The sequence below is a fragment of the Moschus berezovskii genome, chromosome 6 (genome assembly GCF_049115385.1).
Source record: "Moschus berezovskii isolate FMDL1 chromosome 6, NW_MosBer_1.0, whole genome shotgun sequence".
Lineage (NCBI taxonomy): Eukaryota > Metazoa > Chordata > Mammalia > Artiodactyla > Moschidae > Moschus > Moschus berezovskii.
In genome coordinates, this window is record NC_142465.1 from 70155785 (window position 1) to 70172511 (window position 16727).

At 37.5% G+C, this 16727-nt stretch overlaps 1 protein-coding gene across 13 annotated transcripts in view; it reads left to right on the plus strand.

Annotated features, from left to right (window-relative positions):
- Nucleotides 1-16727, plus strand: part of MYBPC1 (myosin binding protein C1) — a 99309-nt gene extending 82582 nt beyond the window's left edge. For 4 of the 13 annotated variants that reach the window (XM_055396318.2, XM_088837147.1, XM_055396323.2 and 1 more), the window contains 6 exons: nt 686-881; nt 5346-5485; nt 8273-8432; nt 9419-9555; nt 11258-11444; nt 16048-16727. In XM_055396318.2, coding sequence (XP_055252293.1) covers nt 686-881; nt 5346-5485; nt 8273-8432; nt 9419-9555; nt 11258-11444; nt 16048-16148 — 921 coding nt within the window. In that variant the 3' untranslated portion in view covers nt 16149-16727. Of the gene's footprint in view, nt 1-685; nt 882-5345; nt 5486-8272; nt 8433-9418; nt 9556-11257; nt 11445-13281; nt 14296-14864; nt 14908-15056; nt 15246-16047 lie in introns of those variants that run through there. The other 9 variants (XM_055396319.2, XM_055396324.2, XM_088837146.1 and 6 more) reach the window with 7 other exon arrangements.

Here is a 16727-nt window from a genome sequence, read left to right on the forward strand (position 1 = left end):
ATAATTACTGAAAGTCTGCTCTTAAAGAATAGTTTCAGCTGTTATCAGAGAGAGAATTACAGACAAATCTAAAATGAGCAACACAGCACAGTGGAATAATAATCATTAACATGAAGATGATCAATGAAACACTTAGGCAGTGCGCAGAAGCTTAGAACTTCAGTCTTGATAACCACTACTCTCATTCCATTTTACAGATTAGGAAACTGAAGCAGAGAGTTTAAGTAACTTGCCCAAAGTCACACAGCTATCAAGTAGTGGAGTCAGGATCCAAATACAGATTCTAGGGCCTTGGGGCCTATGTTCTAAACCATTAGCCTGGGATGTACAGAATTTGGAGCTTAAGAGACCTGGCTGGAAGACCAGGTTCCAGCACTTAGCTGCAAGGCCTTGTGCAAGTCATTTGATACCTTTATACAAAAATAAATAAATGAAGATAATGTTACTTACTGTGAAATGAAGATTAAAGGAGGTTATAAATATCATGTACCTAACAGTGCCTTGCACACCCAATGCAACCGATGGGCAAGAGTGAATATTATGTTACTGCTGTAACTGCCCACCATCAGACAGTTTTCCAATCTTGCCAAGGATGGGGTAAGCCACTGACCATTTTTTAAATGATGAAAAAATCTGGAGACAATGTGATCCCCTTTCACCTTTACTTTTTGTCTTCTTTCTTAAGGGAAAACCAAGACCAGAATTAATTTGGACAAAGGATGGTGCACCTATCGATAAGAATCAGATCAACATTCGCAACTCTGAGACTGATACAATCATATTTATCAGAAAAGCAGAGAGGAGCCATTCTGGGAAATATGATCTGCAGGTCAAAGTGGAAAAATTTGTGGAAACTGCGTCCATCGATATCCAGGTTGTTGGTAGGTTTGGAGGAAGCAACTAGAATATTCTATGCAGTGTGGAGACAAATTGTCCTTGTCAATAATGAAAGAATCAGAATTTCTGTTAGGTTGGCTCTAAAAGAAAATTCATTTTTTTAGAATTAAGAAAAAAGATAAATTAGTAAAATTGGTTAGCTTGTTAGGGTAACTTTTCATTGATTAAAAGGGCCAATCATGAGAAACTTAGGGCATATATATTAAAATTAATGTACGTACTTTCTAGTGAAAACCTTCTGTACTGTTTTACAATCTAGGTCTCTCTTACTCTGTTTCTCAACTCTTTGATGATGAAACTATTTCCTGTATTGAATTCTTGCATTAAGAAAACATTGTAGATTCTAGATATAGTTTAACATGTTTCTTACTTCATTTAAAATTGGCTAATAGTAAAGTTAATGCAGATGCAGGTTCGATCCCTGGCTCGTGAAGATCCCCTGGAGGAGGACATGTCAACCCACTCCAATATTCTTTCCTGGAGAATCTCATGTACAGAGGAGCCTGATGGGCTATAGTCCATAGGGTCACAAGGAGCCAGCCATGTCTGAAGTGATTTAGCACAAAGTTAATGGAAAATGAAGGATTTTTATTAAATGTAAGAAAGGTATACCTAAACAGAGTTAAACAATTAAAGATTGAACTGTGGTTGGTCGTGCAGGGCTAGTTAGACATTTACCTGTCCAGATAAGGTTAGTTCTGGCTTCTTTCCACAGTCAGAGTGATAGAGAAATGATTTCTTATAAATAGACTCTTCTTGCTTGAACTGTTCTATAATTTTTGCAGGGTCAGGAAATAAACTTAAGAGCAGAATTAGGAGAATCCTTGTCTCCAATCATTTTTATTAGTACAGTTGAGCAAATGTGCTAGAACAACAGGTTCTCTAACCAAAGGAGCAACTTCCTATGGTGAGCCTTCCCTTAGGTGAAAGGCCATGTCCTTTAAACTAAACGTTCTTTTCCCAGTGACTAAATTGTCTTGATTTTTGTAAGTAGAAGAGTATGGAGGCTGCTGTGTGTGCCCTTGGGTCTGGCCTGGCTCCATTTTAATGGAAGCTCTTGTAGTTGGGTCTGGAAGAGGTTTACCCTCTGAAACATGGGGAAGGACTTTTTTATTTTTCCTACTTTGCCATGTGGTTACTTTACCAGGTAGTTGAAAGTGCCTGGCATGTCATTCACACATTCAGAGCGTACAATAAATAGTAACAGTGATTATCCTACTTACTTTTTTTAGCCCCAAATTTATGTTTCTGCCATGGCCGTAAAAATCTAGCAATGCCATTTGCTCTTGGGGAGCAAGTGTTTGAAAAGTCAGCGCCAATTCTGAAGACGAAGCAGATGAGTGCAGGTGGGAGGTTGAACTTAGAGAAGGCTCTAAGTTGTCTGTAGGACAAGTGGGTGAAAACAGGTCAAAGACTGCTTGTAGAGGCTTGCCATTGGTAACTGTGGAAAGAAAGCGGGGATTATCACTGTGGTTTCCTTCCTGGAGCCCATGAAGACTGCTTGTTAAATGTTGATTAAAAGAGAGAAACATGACCAGAAAGCACTCTGATATTTACTTTTTTCAGTCTGACGTTTCATATAGAAATAACTATAGGGAATATGGGAAGGAAGTTCAGTTCACTGGTGGCTCAGTGTTAAGAATCGCCCTGCAATGCAGGAGATACAGGTTTGATCCCTGGGTTAGGAAGATCCTCTGGAGAAGGAAATGGTAAATACTTGCTCAGTATGCTTGCCTGGGATAGTCCATGGACAGAGGCTACAGTCCATTGAGTTACAAAAGAGTTGGATACTACTTAGCAACTAAAAACAAACAGAAATAACTATAATTGCATTTTAATACCTGAAGAATATTTCAGGACAGAAAGGATCATGCTTGTACTGCAGAGGATAACAGATGTGAAATTTCCCTGAAAAAAATTAAGAAATTATGTCTTAAAAAAGATAATATTATTGTCTTTTCTTGCACTTCTGTGCAAGGTTTTGTTTTGTTTTGTTTTTTAGGGTGGCCTCAAAGAAAAAAAAAGCTTAGTTTTCTTAACTTTTGGCCTTTCTGAACGTTACTGCCATTTACTGGAAGGTCAGAGGTCACAGAAATTCATGATGCAGAAATAAAGTGAAGAAAGACTTGACTTCCTCCTGAATGCATTTTACTTCCATAAAATGGAAACACTTGATAAATACCAATGAATCTTGAAGGGAGAGATGGCAGAGGAAGCATGTTTTCCTCACTTCTATTAAAGATGCCTTTTTAGTACAGCAGGAAACCCCTTTCACAGGCTGTGGGTTTTGGCCTCTCACCAAAAGCTGGAGTCCCACAGCCCAGGTAGACTCTAAGATTTCAAGTCCAGTGTCAACTTACCATTCCATTAGGCAGAGTAGCCTGTGATTCATTGCCAGTCATCGGCCCCTGGAGGATGGTTAATGAGGTTTGAAGTTTCATTTAAGTTTTCTTTACAAAAACTTTTTCTTTCCATGAAGATGAAAGTCAAGCATTTGCAGATAAGCGAAGTTGGAGTGCATTGCACTTCTTTGGAGAAGAATGCAGAAGAATTGTGGGTGGAAAAATGGGAAGGAAATTCAGTTCAGTCACTCAGTCGTGTCCGACTCTTTGTGACCCCATGGACTGCAGCACATCAGGCTTCCCTGTCCATCACCAGCTCCTGGAGCTTGCTCAAACTCATGTCCATCAAGTCAGTGATGCCATCCAGCCATCTCATCCTCCGTCATCTCCTTCTCCTCCTGCCTTCCATCTTTCCCAGCATCAGAGTCTTTTCCAATGAGTAAGTTCTTCACATCAGGTGGCCAGAGTATTGGAGTTTCAGCTTTAGCATCAGTCCTTTCAATGAACATTCAGGACTGATTTCCTTTCGGGTTGACTGGTTTGATCTCCTTGCAGTCCAAGGGACTCTCAAGACTTTTCTCCAACACCACAGTTCAAAAGCATCCATTCTTCAGTGTTCAGCTTTCTTTATAGTCCAGCTCTCACATCTATACATGACTACTGGAAAAACCATAGCTTGGACTAGACAGATCTTTGTTGGCAAAGTAATGTCTCTGCTTTTAAATATGCTCTCTAGGTTGGTCATAGCTTTTCTTCCAAGGATCAAATGTCTTTTAATTTCATGGCTACAGTCACCATCTGCAGTGATTTTGGAACCACAAAAAATAAAGTCTGTCACTGTTTCCATTGTTTCCCCATCTATTTGCCAGGAAGTGATGGGACTAGATGCCATGATCTTAGTTTTCTGAATGTTGAGCTTTAAGCCAACTTTTTCACTCTCCTCTTTCACTTTCATCCAGAAGCTTTTTAATTCTTTACTTTCTGCCATATTGTGGTGTCATCTGAATATCTGAGGTTATTGATGTTTCTCCCGGCAATCTTGATTCCAGCTTGTACTTCATCCAGCCTGGCATTTCTCATGATATACTCTGCATATAAGTTAAATAAGCAGGGTGACAATATACAACCTTGATGTACTCCTTTCCCAATTTGGAACCGGTCTGTTGTTCCATGTCCAGTTCTAACTATTGTTCTTGACCTGCATACAGATTTCTGAGGAGGCAGGTCAGGTGGTCTGGTATTCCCATCTCTTGAAGAATTTTCCACAGTTTATTGTGATCCACAGTCAAAGGCTTTGGCATAGTCAATGAAGCAGAAATAGATGTTTTTTTCTGGAACTCTCTTGCTTTTTCCATGATCCAACATGTGTTGGCGATTTGATCTCTGGTTCCTCTGCCTTTTCTAAATCCAGCTTGAACATCTGGAATTTCATGGTTCACCTACTGTTGAAGACTGGCTTGGAGAATTTTGAGCATTACATTGCTAGCGTGTGAGATGAGTGCAGTTGTGCAGTAGTTTGAGCATTCTTTGGCATTGCCTTTCTTTGAGATTGAAATGAAAACTGACCTTTTCTAGTCCTGTGGCCACTGTTGAGTTTTCCAAATTTGCTGGTATATTGAGTGCAACACTTTCACAGCATCATCTTTCAGGATTTGAAATAGCTCAACTGGAATTCCATCACCTCCATTAGCTTTGTTCGTAGTCCACTTAACTTCACATTTCAGGATATCTGGCTCTAGGTGAGTGATCACACCATCATGGTTATCTGGGTCATGAAGATCTTTTCTGTATAGTTCTGTGTGTTCTTGCCACCTCTTCTTAATATCTTCTGCTTCTGTTAGGTCTGTACCATTTCTGTCCTTGATTGAGCCCATCTTTGCATGAAATGCTCCCTTGGTATCTCTAATTTTCTCGAAGAGATCTCTAGTCTTTCCCATTCTGTTGTTTTCCTCTATTTCTTTGCATTGATCCCTGAGGAAGGCTTTCTTATCTCTCCTTGCTATTCTTTGGGATGGGAAGGAAAGGACATTTTAAATACCCTCCTACAACAAGGTCTAGATTTGGGGGAACGTGACCTCACAGTGACACCATGAATTTATCCTACAGACCGTCCAGGTCCACCCCAGCTTGTGAAGATCGAGGATGTCTGGGGAGAAAATGTTGCTCTATCATGGACCCCACCAAGGGATGATGGAAATACTGCCATTACAGGGTACACGATCCAGAAGGCTGATAAGAAGAGCATGGTAAGGTCTGACTTTCTCTGGTACAGCAGCAGCAAAATCATAGTTCATCAGAAGTTAAGGGGGAGGCATGAAGTCCTCTCTGGTGAGGAACTCATGAGAGTCATGGAGAAGTGACATGGCACAGTCATGGAAGGGTAAGGCCTTGGGATTCATGGAGAGTTGGACTTGAATTTCCAGCTAAGACCACATAAACATGGACAGTCACTTGACCTCTTTGATTTCCATTTCCCTCATATGTCAAATAAGGACAGTGATGTTTACCTTGCTTGTTTATCAAGAGGCTAAGACAATGGAATGCTCAATAGAATTCACTAAATTTGTTCATTCAGCAAATATTTACTCACTCTGAATTCTGGCTCAAATTTGCACCCATGCAACTTCTTTCTCTTTGTAAAATAATTGTTAGATACCATAGACTGATGTCCCCCACTCCCCAGAAAAAAAAGATACCAGTTGGAAAAGAAAGATTCTAAAGGGAACAGCATATGCAGAGGTCCTGAGGAAGGCAAGAGCTTAGAGTATTCCGGAAGCAAATCAACTGGAATTGAATTATTATTACCTATGCTTTATAAATGACGATATTAAGACTCAAAAGGTTAAATGAATTGCTGGAAATCATCAGACTTTAAATGTTAAAACCTAGGTCTTTCTGACCAGAATCGATCTACTACTCCCACCAGTCCCCTGCCTGTAAGTCAGTGAATTAATAAATGAATGTTTTACACAGAATGTCACGGAGCCACTATCCATTCTCATAGGAAGAGTAGAACATCATACTGAATGATATTGACAGGAAGTCTTTATGCATTTATACTAGTAGGTCTCAGTGAGAACTTAGGTTATAAGGTTACACTGGATTAATAGAAGGGGAGAGGGATGAAAAGAGCAGCCTAAGTAACAGGAATGGATTTCAAGTCTTTCCTTTTCATAGACTATTTCTAGCCTGTCTTTCCCCACAGTCCTGGGTGGGTGCTACATGACAAAATAAGACTTAGCATTCAAAGAAACATCTTTCAGCCAAACCCGGACAGCTTGAGAGCTAGATCAATGGGTGACTTTGCAGGGAAAGTATTGAATATTTTGGATTTCCTTAGCAAAAAGGGCTCTTCCCTGGACCTTTGTGTGGATACTGGTAGTGAATCCAGGGGTACTGCATTTCCTCCAGGTGCCCCATCCCTACCACGCTGCCCAGCATTTGTCTTCTTAGGTTTCTAGTCAAGTCCGGGTGAGCCAGGATTTTGCTGCTGCTTCACGTGTCTTAACTCTGCCTGCTGACGGGGGAGGAACCCCAGCACCGCACCATTGTGTTTCTGGTGCATTTCAGCAGACCTACAGACCTGAAAATGCTCACTGTGCCCAGCGCACTTCCCAGAAGCTCGCCACAACACTGTCTTACTGTGTCTACAGATGCTGTTTTTCACTTAAGTTCCTGTAGTCCTTTATACCTTCCATAAACATTGTTTTCATGATGTGTGCCAGCACATTCATGTATTCATTCATTTCCTATTTGTTGAGCGCTGTTCTCGCTGCTGGATCAAAAACAAATAGACAACTCATGCTCTTAGAGCACTCATAGTATAAGAAGAAAGGCATAAACCAAATGTTAAAAAATATATAATAAATGTTGGAATAAAGCTGTGCATTAAGTGCTTTGGAAATTAAGGAGGACATAACTGCAATTGCCAGGTGTCTTTAAAATAGAGATCAGAGGCCCTAAACATTGCAAGAAAAATCCTTTTCCTTTAAGAGTTTTTTGGTCAGGAAATATATTTTCTCAATTAGTGGTACTGAATATATGTAGTACAATGTGGTTTTCTACTAGTGGCATGATAAAGTTTGAAGCCACTTTATTTCTTGACATGGTGAAGAAAAAATTTTAAAAAAGAAAGAATAACATAATTTTAACTCACTCAATCATTCAAGTATTCAGTTTTGTGCATGCTGCCCACTATATACCAGGTGTTGTGAAAAGGCACTGGAGATACAAGGGGTGAGAAGAAAAGTCCATTTTTACCATCACTGTATATCCATTGCAATGGGGAAGGTAGTGAAAAAGCAAGTAAAATTGTAAGTACATGATATATTTAAGGTAACAAGTGCTGTGAAGAAAACTAAGCCAGGTCAAGGTGAAAAACTATGACCAAAGTGGAGTGGTGGGAGGGTAAACAGTTAGGGAGGAGGTAATAATTAACAATTGAACAAATAATTGAAAGAACCTATGATAATAATATTAGGCAAATTGATTGGGTGATGTTAACTTTTCTCTCGTGATTTAGCATCAGTTTGACTCTGGTGCTTGGGAAGGGAGCTTTATCATGGAACATATACCAGCATTAATGTCCCAGAAAGGGAGGCATTTATCTGGATTTTCAAAAGAGACACTCTTTACTTCCAGGCAATACATGCTTTTCTTTAAATGGTTAAAGCAGATGTACAATGTATGTTTAATAGGCCACAAAACAGGCTGTTCTAGTTAGTATAAATTTTAAGTTAAACCACACATAAGCCAGAATGACATCCCCACAGCTCATTATGTGAAAATTTCTTCCATCATCATCTCGGGTAAATGAATCTAATGTGTAAATGAATATTAAATTACATAATCAGGAATAAATAAATGATAAAGTATTAAATTAAATATACATTTCTGTTACCCTCAATATAAAAATTAGTGCTTTTTTTTTCTTTTAGTTAATGAAACATCCCTGTTATTTATTCTAATTAACAGTTGAAATAGCTGTGTATTTTGAAGTGATTTTCCTTAAATTATCTTTGCTTGTTTTTTAGGAGTGGTTCACTGTTATTGAGCACTATCACCGAACCAGTGCCACCATTACTGAACTGGTCATTGGAAACGAGTATTACTTCCGGGTCTTTGCTGAAAACATGTGTGGCCTCAGTGAAGAGGCAACGATGACAAAAGAGAGTGCCGTGATTGCCAAGGATGGTGAGTTGGGAATGGGCTGGACATCTGTGAACCTTAGTTTTAAGTGATGAGACAGAGAAGACAGAAAGAAAAAGAGATGTGGCCAAATGAATAAGAAATCATAAACACCCATTCAAAACTGTGGTAAGAATGTCCAACTAAAATTTTAATCTTACAAGTAAAATATCTTAAGGAAAACTGTATTATGATTATATTTTTTAACATACATAATTTCATTCATTCCAACATCTGGACAGTGGGTCTCTCAATGACTAACATCACAGGGATAGGAGAAAGTCGCTGTTTACTTCTAGAGCTTGGGTTATTCTATTCCTGGACACCTTCGAGGATGCTACTTATGAGAGCCATTTTGCAACGAAAGGAGAGGTTGGATTCCACACCCATCATTTTGTTTCCTCATAAATCATGTCCTTCCAGCCCTTCCTCATTGCATCCAGGTTAAAACACATTGTTGAGCAAGACACCCAGACACTGAATTCTTCCCAATATTTATTTAGGTTCCAGATGGCTCTCTGGCTTTCTGTCCCATGTGAGATTGGTTGTAATTGGTACCTTTCCAAATGAATGCCTTTGTTCATGTTTTTACATGTTTTTCTAAGCTCAGAGGGGCTTCCCAGGTTGCACAGTGGTAAAAGAATCTGATTGCCAACGCATGAGATGCAGGAGACCTGGGTTCGATCCCTGGTAGGGAAGAGCCCCTGGAGGAGAAAATGGCAACCCACACCTGTATTCTATTTTCTTATACTAAAACATTTAATTAGCAAAAAATATTACTATAGCAAAGAAAAACCCACTCCAGCATTCTTGCCTGGAAAATTTCATGGACAGAGGAGCCTGGTGGGCTACAGTTCGCAAAGAGTCAGACATAATTGAGTGACTGAGAGCATGAGCATGCACTAAACTGAAGGAAGTTTTTATCGTAGTCAACTATGCCAAGAATAATATTATTATTTTTAACCTGCTTATTTTTAATACTTGTTTTTAAGGCAAAATCTACAAAAATCCAGTGTATGAAGACTTCGATTTCACAGAGGCACCTATGTTTACTCAGCCATTGGTCAACACCTATGCTATAGCTGGTTACAATGCTACCCTGAACTGCAGTGTGAGAGGAAATCCTAAGGTACCATTTTTTTTTCTTCAATCACATTAATTTAAGAATTAACTCCAAACTCCATCTTTTATATTTGCTACGTTATAATTGTAAGTATTGGGTTGGTCAAAAAGTTTATTCAGGTTTTTCCGTGACATCTTATGGCAATACCCAAACGAACATTTTGGCCAACCCTACAGTAATATTAACTGACTTTCCATATGCTCAATGTGTGTGTGTGTGTGTGTGTGTGTTTCTGGGATAGAGAGATGGGTCAGGCAGGATGATGATGTTGGTGGGTAATAAAGGACACTATTTAAATGTATAAAAATGTTTCTTTACTAAGGAATATTTTCTAAGGAAAAAACAAACCACTTATTTTTAAAAGAACTGAGAGATAAGGATATGGAAGTAATATTGTGTCATCTGAAAAATTAGGTGGTAATACTGATTTATCAAGTTTCCTGTAATAGTGTAAAGCAAATGATGATACTATAAAGCAAGGCAGAATACAAAATGCATGGTTATAAAGGTACAGAGCCCCAGGAAGGAGAGATGGCACCTGACTGAACAGGTTACATGTTTCTGGCATTTGAAAAGAACAACACATTAATGACTGTTGCCCACAGAGCTGTCTGTCTCTGGGTGGCGCTGAGAGAAAGTGCCCTAGAATTTGGAAAAATTGCAAATGGTGATATTTCTCCAGCATATACCAAGAGCAGAAATAGAGAAGTCAAAGGGAGAAGCCAGACTGAGGATGCAAAGAAGATGCTAAATCTATATTTAATTGGAGGTGATGTTGGTAGGTGCAAGTGGGAATGACCAGGAGGAGAGAAGAATATCACCGGAGCTCAGGAGAAAGGCGAGGGCTGTGACTCTTGGTTTGGGTGCCCCAAGCATGGAATTGCTGCATCCCACCCCTTGGAGCTGAAACTCTAGAAAGGAATATCAGAAGAAAGAGAGAAGTGAAGTGAAATGTCAAGGACCAAGATGTGAGCCTCAAGGAATATGCCCATTTGAAAGGTGGAAGGAGGAAGAGGACGGTGAGGACACTGAGAAGTGTTATCTTTTGGGTCTGAGCAAGACAAAATCATTTAAGAGATAGAGGCAAGAGTGTGTGCTTACAGAAAGGAAGAGAAGAAGGTCAGTGTGAGAATGGAAAGGAGAGTTAGTGTTGGTGTAGCAGAATAGAGTAGCCTTCCCCTGTGATTGGATCATTATTGATCTGGGATTATCTGATTGGAGCAGGTCCGTCCATTGCCACCAGATGATGAAAACAGATGTCAGAAGAGAGATTAAATAGTGAGGAGGGTTAAGCAGCCCGTAAAAAGTTAGAAAAGCATATTGGGGAAAACGTAAAGAAAATTGACCGGTGATGACACTTCACAGGGATTCTTTGAAAAACATTGAGCGATATACATGCTCCTGGATGAGTCAATCTCATAGACATGTAGAAGGAATTTAAATGTAATTGAATCTGTTTGGGAAGATTGCCCCAGGGCTGTCCTCTAAACAAATCTGGCTGTTTCTTTGAAACTGCTCATTTGCTTCCTGACCAAGCATTAAGTAGAATTTAATTTGAAGAGAATTAGTGCCTAAGTTGACGTGGATTCTTCTTAGATGTAGTGTTTTCTTTCTAAGCCACATTTTAACATTCTGTCACTGGCTTGGATGGTCTATTACCCCAGACCTAGTGCAGATATGTTTTGACCTAGTTTGCTTCCATCTTTAGCCCAAAATTACCTGGATGAAGAACAAAGTTGCTATTAAGGATGATCCAAGATACAGGATGTTCAGCAACCAAGGGGTCTGTACCCTGGAGATTCGCAAGCCCAGCCCCTATGACGGGGGCACTTACTGCTGCAAAGCAGTCAATGACCTTGGGACAGTGGAGATCGAATGCAAACTGGAGGTGAAAGGTAGGACATCCCAGATCTCGTGTGGACCGAAATGAAAGAAAGTCATTTAATTACTATCCTTACTACCTAATCCAAATTGCTTGCTAGCATTTTGGGGATAGGCTAGGAAGCGGGGGATAAGGTCCAGGGAGAGGACAATTTTACATTCTCCATTCACTTTATTTGTGACGGCTACTTGATTTTTTAAGTAGACTTATTTTCATCTCTTGCAATTCTTGTTATCTAAAGGACTGTTAATTTCAGTGAACTGTGTTACGTGCACAGCATGGTAACAATGACTCAAGTCGAAGGGTATTACTTTTGTGATGTAGTCCATCTTAGATAAATGTTAAAATCCACTGATAAAACCATAATTAAGGAATTTACACTATTTTTAACTAGTTTACTATGTTTGTGAAACTTTCTATATATGTAAATTTGCTAATTTAGTATTTAATATTACAAATGTGCATGCTCTGTCGCTTCAGTCATGTCCAACTCTTTAAAATCCCATGGACTGTAGCCCACCAGGTTCCTCTGTCCATGGGATTCTCTAGGCAAGAATACTGGAGTGGGTTGCCATTTCCTTCTCCAAATGTAGAATTCAGTATACACATGACCCACTTCTTTTAAAATCTCACTAGAGAATTTCCATTTGGAGGTATACATTTCATTTATACTAGTTTTCAGAAGTGTTGCAACTAATGTAAATCAAGAAAAGACATTAAAATTGATGTAGTAGAAAAGTCTCAGTGTAATTGTCATCTTAATCAATTTTTATATTAATTGAAGATAAGTTTTATGCTGAAATTTTTTTCTTGACAATCAGTGCCTATTTTGGGACACCATGAAGACTCCTACACCTGTCAGAGTCACTGTTAGGAGTTAATGGGTGACATGATGCTAATGTCTTTTCTTTCGTTCTTGTATTATATTGCCACTTTATAACAACTAAAGTCTGCTTTTCCTACCTCTCTTTAATGGAGAAATTATAATCTAAAAGTCAGATATGATTTTATAAATATCTATTTTAGAAAAAATGATGGTAAATATTTAAGATATTTATGTAAATAATAGCAACAACGAAAGTTTTTTTAATTCCTAAATCTAGTGTAAATACAGTGGAAAAACTTCTTGAAACATTTTTTTCCTTCTCTAACTTTAAAAAAATCAGTATTCTTTCTCTTATGATTTTTGTCCATCCTCAGATAATACAAGAGAGTAGATGCACAACTGATAGAAATTAAAAAAATATTTTTCCTCTCAAATGTAAAGCATATAATATTCTTAGAAAATTTTAAACCTTTTTATTGAGATAGTGGATACAAATGTAAATGTTGTTCTTTTAGCTATTTATTAGCTTTAAATGCAAATGAAGGTCACAATGCAAACACATTTGATTTCTAAACTCCTAATTAGTTCCAAGGTATTGTTGCTACTTACATTCCAACACCCAAAAAACAAGAACTCAAAAATCAAAAACCCAAGACTACATTTGCATGCTCTGAAAATAGCTGAATGTTGCTAATGATATAAAATGATGGTTTCATAAATGGTTCAACATTTGGGGTCCTCCATAAGTGAATAATTTTATGCATCTATAAGTGCTATATTTTATGTTAATTGTGTAATAAATTGTAACATAAATAATGTATTCTAGTATATAAATTCATAATAAGCTATCAACTGTGATATATTGGTAAAAGCTTTTGGTCCTAAAAGTAAAGCCAAGATTGCTCATCATCAGATTATTATCTGATAATACGTGACTTGAATCAAATTAAGCTGTGAAAAAAAAAAAGGTAAGAATGTCAACTGAGAATAAATAAATACTGGTGCAAATATTCTAATTCTGCAGTGATATATCAAGGAGTAAATTCCCCTGGACAACCAGTCTTCCTGGAGGGGCAGCAACAGGTTTTACAAGTTCATATCCCACTGGATATTTCTTCCTTCTGTTCCATTCCTCTTACATGAAATCGCACTTTGCATGTAAAGCTTGTCTTTCTCTTTTGCTTTTAATTATATTTCTTAGCAGCTCATGGCATACAGTAGTTATGCCATGAACAAGGAAGGCCAAATTATTCAAGGATATTAGGTAATGTAGGAATATGTTTTGTCGGAAAACCAAGTACCATACCACAGGTTCCCATAAATAAAGCCAAAAAGCCACATTAGATGATGTCCTCATTTTAGATATGAGTACCAGAATTCAGGAACCAATGACGTTTCTTTAATACTTTCATTTTCAAGTGCAGAGAGATATGTTCTTCCTTTAATAGCATCCAGTGTAGGTCTGTTAGATTCATGTTGAAGTTCAAAAAATTGAACATTTTTCTGTTGCTAGGCTGTAGAAAAAGTGTTCTGTGTATTTGTGATGGGAAGAGGACACAAATAAAAAATGTTTGGAATATTAGGATCCAATATTTGGAAACTTACATATTTAAGATTGTCCAATGAAAACTTCTAGATAGTAGTAGAGTATCTGTAATCCATCTGGCTGTTGAACATTTTGTATATTTTCATGGGACCAAGATTATTTCATATATTCCTGAACCTAGGAAAGAAAATTCTAGACCCGTTACTTAATATATTAAGTGGTAAATGGGTCCTGAAGTATATATATAGATTGAGCCCCATTTGGAAGAGTGAATTAAGGAGTTCTTCAGGGCTAGATGAGCAACCTGATGTAAACTCTAATGACATAGACCCATGCCTGAGTTTACAATGTTAGCTTTCTGAATTCCTAGAGATAATGTTAGCTTTCAAAAGAGGAAAGAATTAGGATTCTTTCTTTAAAGTTTTGTAGATTGTACATATAGTCACTTTCTAGCCTGTTTTTTTTTTTTTTAAGCCTTGTGTTTATTTAGAGCAGTCATATTGGGTTGGCCAACAAGTTTGTTCAGATTTTTCCCTAAGCTGTTATGGAAAAACCCAATGAATTTTTTGGCCAAACCAATATATAGTCACTTCAGAATACAGTATTATAGAATAGTTTAATTTTTAAATCCACTTGATAATTTTGCCTTTTTAGAATTTCAACATATATATATGTACACTAATGCTTTGTCTATTGTCCCTGTTTTTCTTTTGTTGAAAAACACAATATATATATGTTGTAGGGTTTTTTTTTTTAGCTAATGGTTTGGAAGCTGTTCCTATAATTATTCACATTACAGTCAAACTGGCTTTGCCACCTGTTCAGGCAAAGTGGTTGTGCCTATTAATAAATGTTTTACCTATTAATGATCCTTTTGAAGTGACTGGATCCCTGCCCTTCATTCCGTGCGCTTCTATTTTCCTATACTTTTCACCTGACTAAGGATTAATGAAATCACCTCATCATAATCGTGACCATAATTTCCTCCAACGAGTACTCAACTTGGGTCTTAGCACTTTATTAATGCTTACAACGTCTCTCTTTCTCTCTCTTTTCCGTAGTTGTAGCACAGTAAGGATTTTTGAATGTATATTATCATCTAAGGTAAGCTTTCATATGGTTTTGGCATATGAAGCTTATGACTGTCATAAGCCATACAAAGCCTGTGGAGTATGGCATGATTTTCATTATGTAATCCAATGAAAATAGACTCTTTAAAATCTCTAACATTGTAGTTGTAATGTGTATTTCAGTATCTTGACATTAACGGCTAGTACTTATTCATCACAACAATCTTCTGTTGACATGAAGCAAGTTGTTGAATGCAGTAGAGCATGAATTAAAGCATTTAATGTAGATGAAAATGAGTGATACCCAAGCATTCTGAACGCTTTGCATCAAGGAATGGACATGTACATAAGTGGCATCATTTCTACCAATATGTGAGTTGATTTTTTTTTTTAAAGGAGAATGATTTTCCCAAATTTGCATTAAAGGAGTTTTAAGAATGTTCAAATGGCATGCTGTTTTTGTCTGGACGTGAATTTATTAGCAAGTAGTAAAACACTTTTCTAAAGGACCATGAATTTTTGTGGTTTCATGGGATCTCTCATGAAAGGTACTTTTAGTTTTAAAATGCAATTCAGAACCATGGAGGGTAAGTATGAAATATTAAGAGGTGTTTCTCTCACCTTCAGAGGTACTGGACAGATTTTAGTAATTTTTATTTTATTATTTTACAGATTTTACTCTTGGGCAGATTTTACTATATTTCCAATTTTTGCACTTTTTCATGTGCTTGAATGGGAACTCTTTGTGCTTAATTAAAAAGAACATTAACAAACTGGAAAAGGTTCTTCCTACTGACTCATAACATGATTTGCATTTATTCTGCCATTCAATCAGAACACTGAAATCATTCTATAGAGGAATCTCAAAACCTTGCAAAGGGCAATAAACACTCTCCAACTAGTTAGGAATTTAAACCAAGAACAAATAATAGTAGGGAACAAAAAAACTGCTATGCGTCTGCAGGCAACTTGCTTTTCCTTCTCAACGCAGTGTTTTAGATTCTAAATGTACTAAATCCAAGAGAAGATTTCCAAGTAGGGACTGAATGAATCTTTGTAACTAACTGGAACATGATTAGTCACATTTGCAGGCAGCTAGTCAAGAGGTCTTGTTTCAGGGATTTTTCACGTGTAGACAGTTTTGACTTTGCTTTTTCCTTCTTATCCTTTCTAGGTGGCCTTTCCTTCTGCAGGCTCCTCTTGCAAGGTGTGCCTCCTAACATAATTGATTCATATTTGCGAGACTTGCACTCAAGCAACCCTGAGGAATACTAAGGGCCTGGGCACTGCCTCTCTGCACGCCACTGCTTTGAAATCGGGTTGCAATGAGAAAGCATTTCTGTTTTTCCACCAGGCTCCCAAGTGTGCTCATTTTTTTTCCTCCTGATGATGAAGAAAAAAAAAATGTTTGCACGGATTGCTTAATTAAAAATTGCAAACAAAATCTCATTTGAAGGTAGCATTTTGATCATTGTTGTCTTTGCTTGGTCACTGTACTTTCCAAAAAAACGCAAGCTATAAAATAAGCAGAAACAGTTATTTTAGCTTAACATAATAGACTCTGAAAGCTTTTTTCCCTTAGAGTAAAAAAATATATATATATATATATATATATATACAATAAACAGCAGTGTAACCTTAAAACCCATCTTTCTCTGGATCTAAGAAATTTTTCTAAGCAAAGAAGAGTTGTTTATTTCCCACAATCCTACTTAACTCCAGTGGATCTGTGCCCTTTTCCCCCATTTAAATTCACTACGAGACATTCTTGAAGTCTTTCAGACAAGTTTTCTCAACAGAAAGGAAAATGTATTCAATAAATGGTACAATAAATCTGAACTGTTTATGATGAAA